The sequence below is a fragment of the Heptranchias perlo genome, chromosome 5, assembly GCF_035084215.1.
Source record: "Heptranchias perlo isolate sHepPer1 chromosome 5, sHepPer1.hap1, whole genome shotgun sequence".
Taxonomy (NCBI): Eukaryota; Metazoa; Chordata; class Chondrichthyes; order Hexanchiformes; family Hexanchidae; genus Heptranchias; species Heptranchias perlo.
In genome coordinates, this window is record NC_090329.1 from 14,078,708 (window position 1) to 14,090,991 (window position 12,284).

At 42.8% G+C, this 12,284-nt stretch overlaps 2 protein-coding genes across 2 annotated transcripts in view; both read left to right on the plus strand.

Moving 5' to 3' along the window:
• Positions 1–7,239, plus strand: part of LOC137321558 (collagen alpha-1(IX) chain-like) — a 30,804-nt gene extending 23,565 nt beyond the window's left edge. Inside the window, exons 5-6 of the mRNA XM_067983955.1 lie at positions 7,056–7,139; positions 7,234–7,239. Of these exons, the coding sequence (XP_067840056.1) occupies positions 7,056–7,139; positions 7,234–7,239 (90 nt within the window). The remainder of the gene's footprint in view (positions 1–7,055; positions 7,140–7,233) is intronic.
• A 189-nt stretch (positions 7,240–7,428) lies between these two features.
• The window catches only part of col9a1b (collagen, type IX, alpha 1b), a 118,751-nt gene continuing 113,895 nt past the window's right edge, over positions 7,429–12,284 (plus strand). The window contains exons 1-4 of the mRNA XM_067983708.1: positions 7,429–7,593; positions 8,815–8,886; positions 9,764–9,799; positions 9,916–9,978. Of these exons, the coding sequence (XP_067839809.1) occupies positions 7,516–7,593; positions 8,815–8,886; positions 9,764–9,799; positions 9,916–9,978 (249 nt within the window). The 5' untranslated portion in view covers positions 7,429–7,515. The remainder of the gene's footprint in view (positions 7,594–8,814; positions 8,887–9,763; positions 9,800–9,915; positions 9,979–12,284) is intronic.

The window sequence follows — 12,284 nt, forward strand, 5'->3', positions numbered from 1 at the left end:
GTGCAAAGTGGCTGCTGTGTTTGCCAACATAACAGTGACTGCACTTCAAAAAGCTGAAACACTTTGGGATGCCTCAAGGATATGATAAGGTGCCAGGTAAATGCAAGTTATTTTTTCTTTATATATATATATCACATTGAAATGTGTCAAAGCATTTAACACAATGTATTACTTTTGAAATGCAGTGGCTGTTATTAAATAAGCAACCTATCCCAAACTTCTCCTGGGTGAGCTTCTAGGTGGACAACTTCCTTCTGGTGGCCTCTGCTGATTTAGCTAGATGCTTCAGTTTTTCCTTCATAAATCACTTAAGATCAGCTCACCATTGTTTGATGTCCACGATGAACCTCTTTGGGAAATTATGTGGACTTACTTGATAACCTTGCATCCCACCTAATGAGTTCCTCTAACAAGATTTAAGATCTAATAATTACTTTACTTAGTATGATTTCCATTGATTGTAAGAACTTTTTCTCCCTTAGTTATCCAGTATCAAAGAAAGAAAGATTTGCATTTATATAGCGCCTTTCACGAACTCAGGATGTCCCAAAGCGCTTTACAGCCAATGAAGTACTTTTTTGAAGTGTAGTCGCGGTTGTAATGTAGGAAAAGTGGCCGCCAAATTGCGCACAGCAAGCTCCCACAAACAGCAATGTGATAATGACCAGGTAACCTGTTTTAGTGATGTTGGTAGAGGGATAAATGTTGGCCAGGTCATCGGGGACAATTCCCCTGCTCTTCTTCGAAATAGTGTCATAGGATCTTTTCCATCCACCTGAGAGGGCAGACGGGGCCTCAATTTAACGTCTCATCCGAAAGATGGCACCTCCTACAGTGCAGCACTTCCTCAGTGCTGCACTGGAGTATCAGCCTGGATTTTGTGCTCAAGTCCCTGGAGTGGGACTTGAACCCATAACCTTCTGATTCAGATGCTTCTATAGGTACTTTGATACACCTATAGGTTGGTGCAAAGATTAAACCGCTGGCATTGATAGGATTTGTAGGTCATGCTTTCAGATTGAGTGGTGTGACACTATCACAGTTTATCTTGAACAGGGGATGTTTGATTTGAATTTGAATTATGTTCAGCAGATTTATGGAGTTTACATGGAATGGACAGCACAGAAATAGGCCATTCGGCCCAACTGGTCCATGCCGGTGTTTATGCTCCACATGAGCCTCCTGCCAGCCTACTTCATCTCACCCTATCAGCATAATTTTCTCTTCCTTTCTCCCTCATGTACTTATCTAGCTGCCCCTTAAATGCATTCTCCTGCCTAAGTTGGTCCATCTTCACTTGCTTGAAATCTTGTGCAGACAATCCGCAGATGCGTACTGTGCAACAGCCGGTTAGGATAAGCCGCAGAACCTTGGATATTCCTTGCCAGATAGATTGCTGTATTAAAATGATCTTTATGAGTTAGCATATAATTATGATTTTAGGACACTGTCAGCAGCTTTGTTATTTGTGATTAATTTTTTCTAACCAGAGGATTTGTCCACCGAAGTCAGAGAATAATGTATAATGTGTAAGTGTAATGCTAGGTTCATGCGTTGTTCTGGCTTTCTTTTTTGGAAGACTTAGCTAAATAGTATCATTCAGCATTCTTAGGCTCATGCAACTTATTATTGTATCTTACACATTGATAGGGTTTGATAGGGTAGATGTAGAGAAAATATTTCCACTTGTGAGGGAGTCCAAAACTAGAGGTCATAAATATAAAATAGTCACTGATAAATCCAATGGGGAATTCGGGAAAAACTTCTTTACCCAAAGAGTGGTAAGAATGTGGAACGCGCTATTACAAGGAGTGGTTGAGGCAAATACCATAGATACATTTAAGGGGAAGCTAGATAAGCACATGGGGGAGGAAGGAATAGAAGGGTATCCTGATAGGGTTAGATGAAGTAAAGAGGGAGGAGGCTTGTGTGGAGCATAAATGCCAGCATAGACCAGTTGGGCCAAATGGCCTGTTTCTGTGCTGTAGTTTCGATGTAACTCGATGTAACATTGGCAGTATCTGAGTGCCCAAAACATGTCCTTAAGGGGGAGATTGTCCTTAATAACTTATTCAGTCTTTCTATTATATATTCATCAATTTTATTCAGATTGCATACCTGTGCACAACCTCCATTCCTCATACAGTGTAATACCTGAATCACAACATCTAGATTTCCTCAATCCCTTCAATGAAGCATTGAAAATCTTGTTTATTTCAATGCTTTAAAGATAGTTTCTTCATGTCTCTTGCACATATAACCAATGGGTACTGTCTCTTACCTTTGATAGCTACAACGTTAGACTTTCTTGATCTGTTGATATTTTTGGTCTCTCTATCTCCTCTGACCTCCAACGAAACATTTACATATCCTCCAAGAAGCTTAGTTTCCTCTTTCAGGACAAATACTTCTCCCCTCAATAACTCTTAACTCTCTATAAAACTCAAGTCCATCCAAGTCATCAATACTGCTCTCATATCTGAGGAAGCTCTTCGAACACCTTGGACAGGACACAAGAAAATAGGTGACCCCTCTCTCACCTTCAACCTCTTTTTTTTCCCCTTCCCTCTGTAACCTTTCTTCTTTCTCAAAGTTATTGATACTACTATAGTCAGCGCTACTTGAACTTTAATTTCTTGTTCCTAAGCTGCAAATGGGCTCTGCTTCTTTCTTCATTCTCAATACGTTGAAACTAAGGTTCATTGCACAGTCTCCCAATCTAATTCATTCTTTCCGAAGACCTCAAAATTGGGGAATGTTACCTCCCTCAATCTTTCCTTCTGCCTAAAATCTTAAGACTTATAAAACCCAATCTTGATGCTACCTGATTTACCTCATCTATTTAACTCTTTGTTTAATTAATTATGCTTTTTGCCAATTTTCTCTATCTTCCTCTCCTGAGCGAATTGATTCCTGCTGGGGTATGGTTCCATTGGTTCTTGGGATGTGGGTAGCACTGACTGAGTAATATTTATTGCCTAACCCTGTACTCCTGAGGGCATTAAGAGTTAATCATATAGGGCATGATTTTGGTGGCTTGGGGGTGCAGTAACAATAGCAAAAATCTAAAACCCGCCTCCAACCCGCCTATTTCCGTTTTTCACGGGGGCAGGACAAAGGGCGGGTGACCAACCTGCTATCAGGAAGTGGGTCGGTCATTAAAAGCTTTTAAGGCGGCTGAGGGCCTCCGTCTTCAAAGCTTTTTTGATTTTATCCCCTGGGGGCCAGGATTCCTGGGCCTTCTCCTTCACGCCATGTGAGAGGAGGTGAGAAGGCCCAAAACAGCAGGTAAGTGTCTTTATAGCACAGTTTGTGGGCCTGGAGGAGCAGGAGTGCTTCCCCCAGGCCCAAAAAGCTCACCTACAGCGACCACCCCCACGAACTCTGCACCCCCCCACGATCTCTGACCCCCCCATGATCTCCAACCCCCCCCCCAACGATCTCTGACCCCCCCCATGATCTCCAACCCCACCCATGATCTCCAACCCCCCCACAATCTCTGACACCCCCCCCCCAATGATCTCCAAACCCCCTCCATGATTTCCAGTTGGGCTTTTACAACAAGTCGAAAGTTCTCCGTGTCGTTTTTCTGGAACTCACCCACAAATGACCAGATTTATTGAATTCAGTACGTGACAAATGTATTATTGGAAAGGGCATCAAACTACATCAACATACCAATGGACTTGGAATCACCGCGTGAGAAGGCAGTTGGCTTTTACAAGATGGTTGCCATCCTGCACCTGGAAAAGCCATTGATGGAAGAGCCCCTTTCATTGATGCAGCATCATACTTAAATAGAAAGGAGTTCCATTCGATCAACATTCAACTTGTCTCTGACCATCAGTACCACATCATACTTGCGAATGCTCACTTCCTTGGCAGTTCCCACGCTGTCTTCAATCTAAGGCAGTCTAGTGTGCTAGCATATTTCAGAATACATCTGTTTGATTATTGGGGGAACCGGGGATTTCTTCTTCAGCTATGGCTGATGAGCCCTGTGTGCTTTCCAAGCAATGACACTGACGAGAGATACAATGAGGCTCATCTGTCAGGAATAGATGTCAAAAAATGAATGGAAAATTGTGGGCTGCACGCCCTGTGGACAAGGCTTGGAGTTGCTCCCCTTCACATGAGATGCTGAATCAAGGATCCTGTGGCATTATTGCAAAAAGAGAGAAAGCTCCTCTGATGTCCTGGCTGACATACCTCCCTCAACCTCCCACCAAAAAACATTAACTAGTTAATTCATCTCATTGTTTATGTGTGGGATGCTGCAATGTTTACTTATATAATGGTCAATGCACTTTAAAACGTAATTAATTGTATGAAATGCTTTGAGATATTTTGATATGATAAGGCACTGCGTAAATGCATGTATATAGTAATTTTTATTAATAAGATATCAATATGTGCATATAAAAAATGGACAAAAAGTTGGGTGCTAATGGCCCTGCTTACATCCAGCAGAAAATTATCATTTTCCTGCTGATGTTTTTTAAAAAGGTGTATGTGGAAAGGGTGGGATAATCGTTAGATCACTGTCCCATAGCTCCTTGTCCTTGGTTTAAATCCAGGCCGATCTTATGGAGTAAAAATCCCCTGTTCCTCTATTTCGCTCTGATGGCCAAGACAGTCATAATTGAAATGAGTTTGGGCAAGTCTCTGCTTATTTCCTGGTCTTAATTTGGCACTAAATCTCATCCAAGGAGGCCATAATAATGGAGCTGCACACAGTGTTCTGGGTTCAAAGAGATTCTTGGGGCAGTATCACTTTGACTTGCATCTAATCTGTGCCACTCCTGATTTGGGAGTATTTGGTGCTGTTACTATGAGTGAAAGGTCTAATTTTCTCACTACTGACATCCTATACTTTTAATAAGCAGAAAAATTCATAAAAATAACATAATTAACAGAAAGAAAAATGCTAATGGTATTTATCAATCATGAGAGCACAGTTGTGCATTCTCGACATTTTCCAACATACCTTTGGGAATAATCAGAAGCAGTCAGAATGCCCATTTTCCATTCTACAAAGGTCATAAATAAGCTCTGATATTTGACTTTAGGGGCAATTTTCTGAAGCTCCACTCCCCTTGCTAGCGGCATGTGCAGCTTGAAAAATCAGGGCTATGATAGCCCCACCTCCATTACTGAGCTTACTGATAGTGAGCTTCTGTGGTAGGGCCCACTATATTTTGCTTTATAAAAAGTGTGGAAAGATAAATGGAGCAGTAGGTCCCTTCAGTTCAAATTAGCACCTCTCCATCAGGATTGCGGTGAGTGGTAGTGGTGGGGTCACAAATGTGGAGGTGAGGAAGTGAAGGTAAGTTGAGGATGAGCCTTAAGTGGGTGTGAGGAGTGATGTGATGGCATAGTCTTGGCAGTGCCGAATGAGTTGGTGGGGTGGAGATGTGCACCATGGAATTCAGGAGAATCAGTAAGCGTACTCACCTTTGCTGACCTAGTTAGGTCATTGAAACCCTTCCTGCACTGGACCCAGGTGCGGGAGATGTTGCTCCTGCTGTTGACCTCCTCTGCCACCTCGAGCCAGACCTCCCTGGCGGCAAAGGCAGGGCACTTCCTCCCATCGGCAGGGTAAAATAGTTCCCTCCTCCTCCTCACCCCGGCCAGCAGCACCTGAAGTGCGGCATCACTGAATCTTGGAGCAGCCTTGCCCCTGTGCTGCTCCATTGTGTCTTCTGGCTCTTTGCTCCAGCAAAATCCACTGGAGCAATGGCCCTTTAAATCTAGACGCACCAGCCTGTCATGCGGGCGTGCAGTCCACCCACTGTGCAGCTTTCGGAATGGAAACCCGGAAACAAGATTAGTGGTCACCAATCAAGTTACGATCGTATGGGGAATGGTAAGTTTTTATTATTCGCGTTTGCCGCGTGCTCATTGACTCCTCCCTCCCCCCCGCTGCCATCCCGCCGCCCTTTTAAAATCGTGCCCTAGGCGTTTGCAATGATTTATTTAATCTGGGGGAACACATTTCTTCAATTCTCCAGCAGATGGAGCCACATTGCAGGATATTCCATGTGAACCTCCGGGAACATCCTGGAAATGTGTCCATTCAGCAGCTTCTCCCTGTCTAAAAGGACATGGCTAATTTTCTTCTTTATGCCTATTAAATTCACTGATGCTCATTTATCAGACTACAGTTGATAGGTGTGAAGATTCTTGTGAACACAGTCAAGAATGTCTACATTAGAGGTTGACAGTGTTTAAAATGCTTTTCCTTCATGGTGGTATGAAATGTCACATGTACACAAGAGACAGTTACAGAAGGCATCTAGTGTATACATGGCCTAGCTTACTGAGATTCCATTTGCTTCAAAGTGAAATACTGTTCATTAATATCATAATTGTAGTGCTAACATTATTCTGTCATGATATTCATTTGAATTCTATACTTTTTTTGATAAATAAATAAGAATTGGATAAATACTTGAAGGGGATAAAATTGCAGTCCTACGGGGAAAGAGCAGGAGAATGGGACTAATTGGATAGCTCTTTCAAACAGCTGGCACAGGAACGATGGGCCGAATGGCCTCCTTCTGTGCTGTAAGATTCTGTGATTCTACTGGTTTTGCATTTATTTTACACAGTATTTTCATTGTATGGGCTCTAATATAAAATTCTAGACTATTCTTTATTTCATAATATATGGAAAATATCTATTAGAACTCCAAATTTACTGATAAAATTACCAAAGCAATTTTCATATATTAAAATAAAAGGTATGTGGCCTTTGCTTATTGCTTATTGCTTTATGTCCTTTTAACAGACCCATCACCAAGCAAAATACATTGTCTGTTTAGTGAGGCTATTCCTTAAATGACATTATTCTTATTTTATATTAAAAGGTAAAATCTTTATTTTTGAAAGGGTAATAGACACACACAACAAATGGCTGACAGGTGTTCGAGTTTAAAATTTAAAACCTTGAGGTACATTTCAGGAATCGGTTGCTTTGTATAGTTAATGAGCTACATGTGAAGTTAAATGACTGTATCTGATAAACCCGTGTAATTCCCCTTTGTCATGGACAGTTCGAACTCCAATGGATGATCATTCACTGCGATCCTCACAGAGCACAGCGCGAATCTTGCCCTGAACTTCCTGTCCGAAATTGGGTAAGAAAATATCGTCTATTAAGACTTTCAAAAAAAAATGCCATTTCACATGATTACAACCTCCTTAATCTCTACATCTCAATTTTATAAACAGGAATAGTTTTGTTTTTCTTCCTTACTTATAAACTGCATGATTAGAAACCGGTCTATAAAGTTTATGTAGAATGTGAAAAGGTAGCTTGTGGATATTGCTCTGAAGGGCCGCCCAGGGACTGTCAAGTCCTCCAATCACATAGCCTGACAGTGGGATATTAATAAACATAAGACCTCATTCCTATGCAAGTAGGGGATCAGCTAGGGCGATTTTCTTGGCGGCCTAATATTCAACTAAGAGGAGAGAAAGGATAGAGGCAATCTACCTAGCCATTGGGTAACCATGGCGAGCTCCTGCAGGCAAGCCGGACTCCTGTATCTAGTGATTTTTCTACAGATACTGCGTCTGGGTTTAACTCAAGTAAGTGGATATTAATTTTGACCTTAAGTGTCTATTTCTTTTCAAGTTGGCCGACCCTTACTGCAGCTGCCGCGTTGTTATTTTTGAAGGGAATTTTTGGACCACAAATGTTCTAACTAAAATTGTTAAACGAAAGCATTAAAACCGTGGAAGCGGTTTCCAATCCATTGTAGTTAATATGACATATGACTGAAATTTCGACTAGAAGACTGCTTTCACCCCTCTGTATCTGTGTTCCATCTAGTCCATCACTCCGGCTCAAATACTGGACCATTGGTTACAATAAATACCTGGTCTGTTACACATTGAAACTATATACTCGCGTGAGGGAAACACCTGGACAATCTCTGGCAGTAAGATAGTTCTACCTGTGGATGCACTTTCACTGATTGTTTTCTAATCCGATTCCGAAGCTTAACATTTATAGAAAGAAAACTTTATTTTTTAAAAAAAGGAAAAATTAAATCTGGAACAGAGAAGCTCGTTTCGTGGATGATATCGACGTTTTAATGTGACTGATTTAGGAATACAATAGCTGGACTGGGCTGAACGTATACAGATATTGGTGATCTATAGCTGGCTGCTAGAGGAATATTGCGGGGAAGTGGACTGGTATTTAGGATCGTTGGATTGGCGGAGGAGGAACGAGCGATGATGACACTCTTTATAGCTGCTGATGAAGTTAAAACTGCATTTTGTTTCACAGTTTACCTTTTGATATCGATTACGACCCTTGACTTGGCGCAGTAATCAAATAGAAAGTATTGTGCAGTATAGGACGTTATTTTAAGCAGTCGCGGGAAATCGCTTATTCTAAATAGGCTTTTAATCCACATTTTCATTAATAAATCTTATCAAGTAGGGTAGTCGCACAGGGGATTGGGGCCAACTTAAGAACTGAAACAGAAGAAGCACCAAATAGTGCAAGAAATAGTTACAATCGTTTTTCCTTTTTGGGGATGTGGGGAAGCCTTTTATAGACAAGAACTGAAAGCAAAGAGTTATTAAAACAACTGGATATCATTCCCTGATGAATGGTCCCCGGCAGCAATATTGCCACACAGAAGAAATGATAACGACATGTTCCAATTGAAGCATTTATAAAACAGTAGATACATTACATTTAAATCAATACAAACTTTTCGTAAACGGCGCTGCATATGCATTGTATTTTTTCTTTATTAATACAAACTTTTCTTTTTAATGGCTTTTAAACCGCAGGATTTACCAGATGATTCAGGACAAACAGGTCCCCCAGGCCCGGCAGGAGTCCCCGGTGTGGACGGAATTGATGTAAGTAATTGGATAAAGCCTTAAACCGCTGACAAGCCCCCCTCTCTCCCTTCCCTTCTCTCCTCCCCTTCTTCCCCTCTCTCCCTCCCCTTCCTCCTCCCCCTCCCTCTCCCCTACCCCTCTCTCCCTTCCCCCTCTCTCCCTCCCCTTCCTCCTCTCTCCTTCCCCTCCCTCTCCCCTACCCCTCTCTCCCTTCCCTTCTCTCCTTCCCTTCTTCCCCTCTCCCTCCCCTTCCTCCTCCCTCTCCTTCTCCCCTTCCCCCTCTCCCCTTCCCTTCTTCCCCTCTCTCCTTCCCCTCTCCCTCTCCCCTTTCCCCTCGTCTGCCTCTCCCTTCCTTCTCTCCCCTTCCCCCTCTCTCCCTTCCCTTCTTCCCCTCTCTCTCTCTCCCCTTCTCCCTCTTCTGCCTCTCCCTTCCTTCTCTCCCCTTCCCCCTCTCTCCCTTCCCTTCTTCTCCTCTCTCTCTCCCCTTCTCCCTCTTCTGCCTCTCCCTTCCTTCTCTCCCCTTCCCCTCCTCCCCCTCTCTCCCCTTCCCCTCCTCCCCCTCTCTCCCTCCCATTGAAAACCATTGTTCCGCAGCAGTATTACAAATTACAAATGAGAACCGGAACCTTTGAAGAAGGAAAAGCAAACACAAGCCCTTTCACTCGGTCTGCTGGGCTGTGTGGGGTTGACCCCAACTGAGATGGGACGGAATGAGCTGCAGCCTCTGTGGGGAAAGCTCGCCACCCACTTTAAACACCAATATTTTGAATTAATTTCACTCTAACACACCACCCCCGCCCCTCCTTTAGAAGCACCATCCCTTCTAACCATATCATTGAAATAATTCGACCTATTTTTGTGACAGATTTGTCAACTTTCTGTGATTTACCTTTAGGGTGATCGAGGTCCGGATGGCTCCCCGGGTCTACCGGTGAGTACTTTTTCCCCTCCCCTCTGTATATTTTCATCAAAATTATTTAGGTTAAAAAGAAATACATAACAATCAATCATCTATGATGCTCTCTCTCAACTTTGATTCTATTTTAGGGTCCGAAAGGTGACTCGGGTAAAATTGGCGCAGTCGGAGTAGTGGGAGCGTCAGGAGCAGATGTAAGTAGAAAATTGGTTTTAAGTGACCTTGATTCCTTTCAACAAGAGTCTAACAAATATATATATATATATATATATATGTGTGTGTGTGTGTGTGCAAAGTATATTAAACACATTGAGGGGGAGGAATGTCCACTTCATGGGGTGGTGATGTTGATTGCTTCACCCTGAGCTAACTGGGTTGACTATCGGATGAGATGGGATTCAGTGCTGGTTAAAGGCGACTGGACGACTCGGGGAATTCACTTCAAATAACCTGAACCGAAGGAGTTAAAGCGGCGAATTCCAGGACTTCCGTTCTAAACAGCGCCTTTATTGTGCCTATGTTAAAAAAAAGAAAAAGCGCTTGAGCCACATCCATTCAAAATATAAACAAAAATCAATCCACACACACGCAGCAAATGCAGTACTCAGACGGGCTTCATGTGAAAGGACATGCCTGCTAATGTGTTTTTTATTTATATTTTTAAACATTGAACCAGCCAGAGTCCAGAGGGGGTTCCCCAGCCCTGTATAGTATCGGTTTGCTTGTCCCTGTGACCTGGGAATAAACGTGAGGATCCAAGAGGGACTTTCACAGCAAGTCACTCTCCATTCCCATGAGGTTGCCAACCCTCCAGGATTGACCTGGAGTCTCCAGGAACTAAAGACTAATCTCCAGGACACTGCCGCCAGCAACCCTGGAGAATAATCATAGGGTCATTAAAAAAAAATGTTGGTTTTAAATTTTTTTTCATTGAACACTTTTGTTTACAAGTTATAAAAATATTGGACATGGGGAAAAAGGCTGTTTGAATCATCCAATCGGGTAACGGAAAGTGTGCTCTTTCCAATTAGATCTGGGACGGCAGGGCACCGTGAGGATGGACATGTCGGGCGACCAATGGCGGGAATGTTGGGGGGTGGGGCAGTTGGAGGCAGGAGGTCATGTGATGAAACCTCCAGGAATATATTCAACCAGAGTTGGCAACCCCAGGGGCAGGATTTTAAAAGGGAAAAATGGGTGGGTTGGGGGCGGGGGAGTGGGGAAGGACAATCAAGATGGCTGTTTTTGGGAGTGGACAGATATCCTGGCTTGAATCCGCACATTTTTGAATCCGACTCAGGTAAACCTGTGTGCGTGTGCAGGTCAGTCACCAGGAAATCCCGCCCCGACTTAAATCAGGCAGGCTGATAATTAAAGGGGTAAATATACCTCATTGAAGTACTTAAGGTAGTTTATTTTTTGTCTATTGGACACCTAAAAAGATTTTAACGTTACCTGAGCGGCTTTCCTACGGCTTCCAATTCACGCCTGGTGAAACCAGGTGGCAAGGGCTGGATCAAGGAAAAATAGACTAAATAAATTAAATAAAATTACATTTCCCATTGTAAAAAAAGTAAATAAACATACCTTAAAAATGATGTTGTCTGGACTTCTCCCCCCTCGCACCCCCGTGATCTCCGATGTCCGATGTCTCCACTCTGATCCCGATGACTGATGTCTCCACTCTGATCCTGATGTCCAATGTCTCCACTCTGATCCTGATGTCCAATATCGCCACTCTAATCTTTGTTGCCCCCCCCATCTCTATCCTAACTGCCGATGAGGTCGCTCTCTCTCTCTTTGTCCCCCCCCCCCCACCGACATGTAGCTCCTGTCAGCAGCCAGCCTGTCAATCAAGCTGGTTGCTGGGCGCGAAACCCGGAAGAGGCTTTGATTGGCCTCACTAGGGTTGTGATTGCGTCTACTCTTCCAGGTTTCGCACCTGCAAATCACCCCCCCTCCCCCCCCGGACTTTAAAATCCTGCCCTAGACGTTTAAAAGTCTCTGTTACCAGATTATATATTTTAAAGATTAATAAGAGAATGATTTAAAAAAATATATAAAAATAATAAGACAAAAAAGTGGTGAAACAGCCCCAGGTCCTCAAGGGAAATGGGAAAGTTCTGGAGGGGAGCAGGAGTGGAAGTTCTAACTATCGTCCTCGAGAGTTGGTGCAAATCCTGAGCTAAAATGGCAGCTTAAAAGAAAACAATTTGTTTCCTTTCAAAATAAGGATGTGTAGAATGATTTATAATGTTGCAAAAAAGTTATACACCTGTAACTACACATTTAGAATTCTTTGGAGATAAACGGGTAGATTGAAGTGATGCCAACTCATGGAAGAAACTCAAAAAATTTAAAGGACAATATTACTTTAATGTTTTTAGTTAACGGGCCAGTTATGTTACACATTTTGTGTCGATTCAGAACGATGTACAGTTTTGTACTGATGCAAAATCTGTGGTGTAACTCCGGTGTGTAGTTGAATTAGTGAATTCAT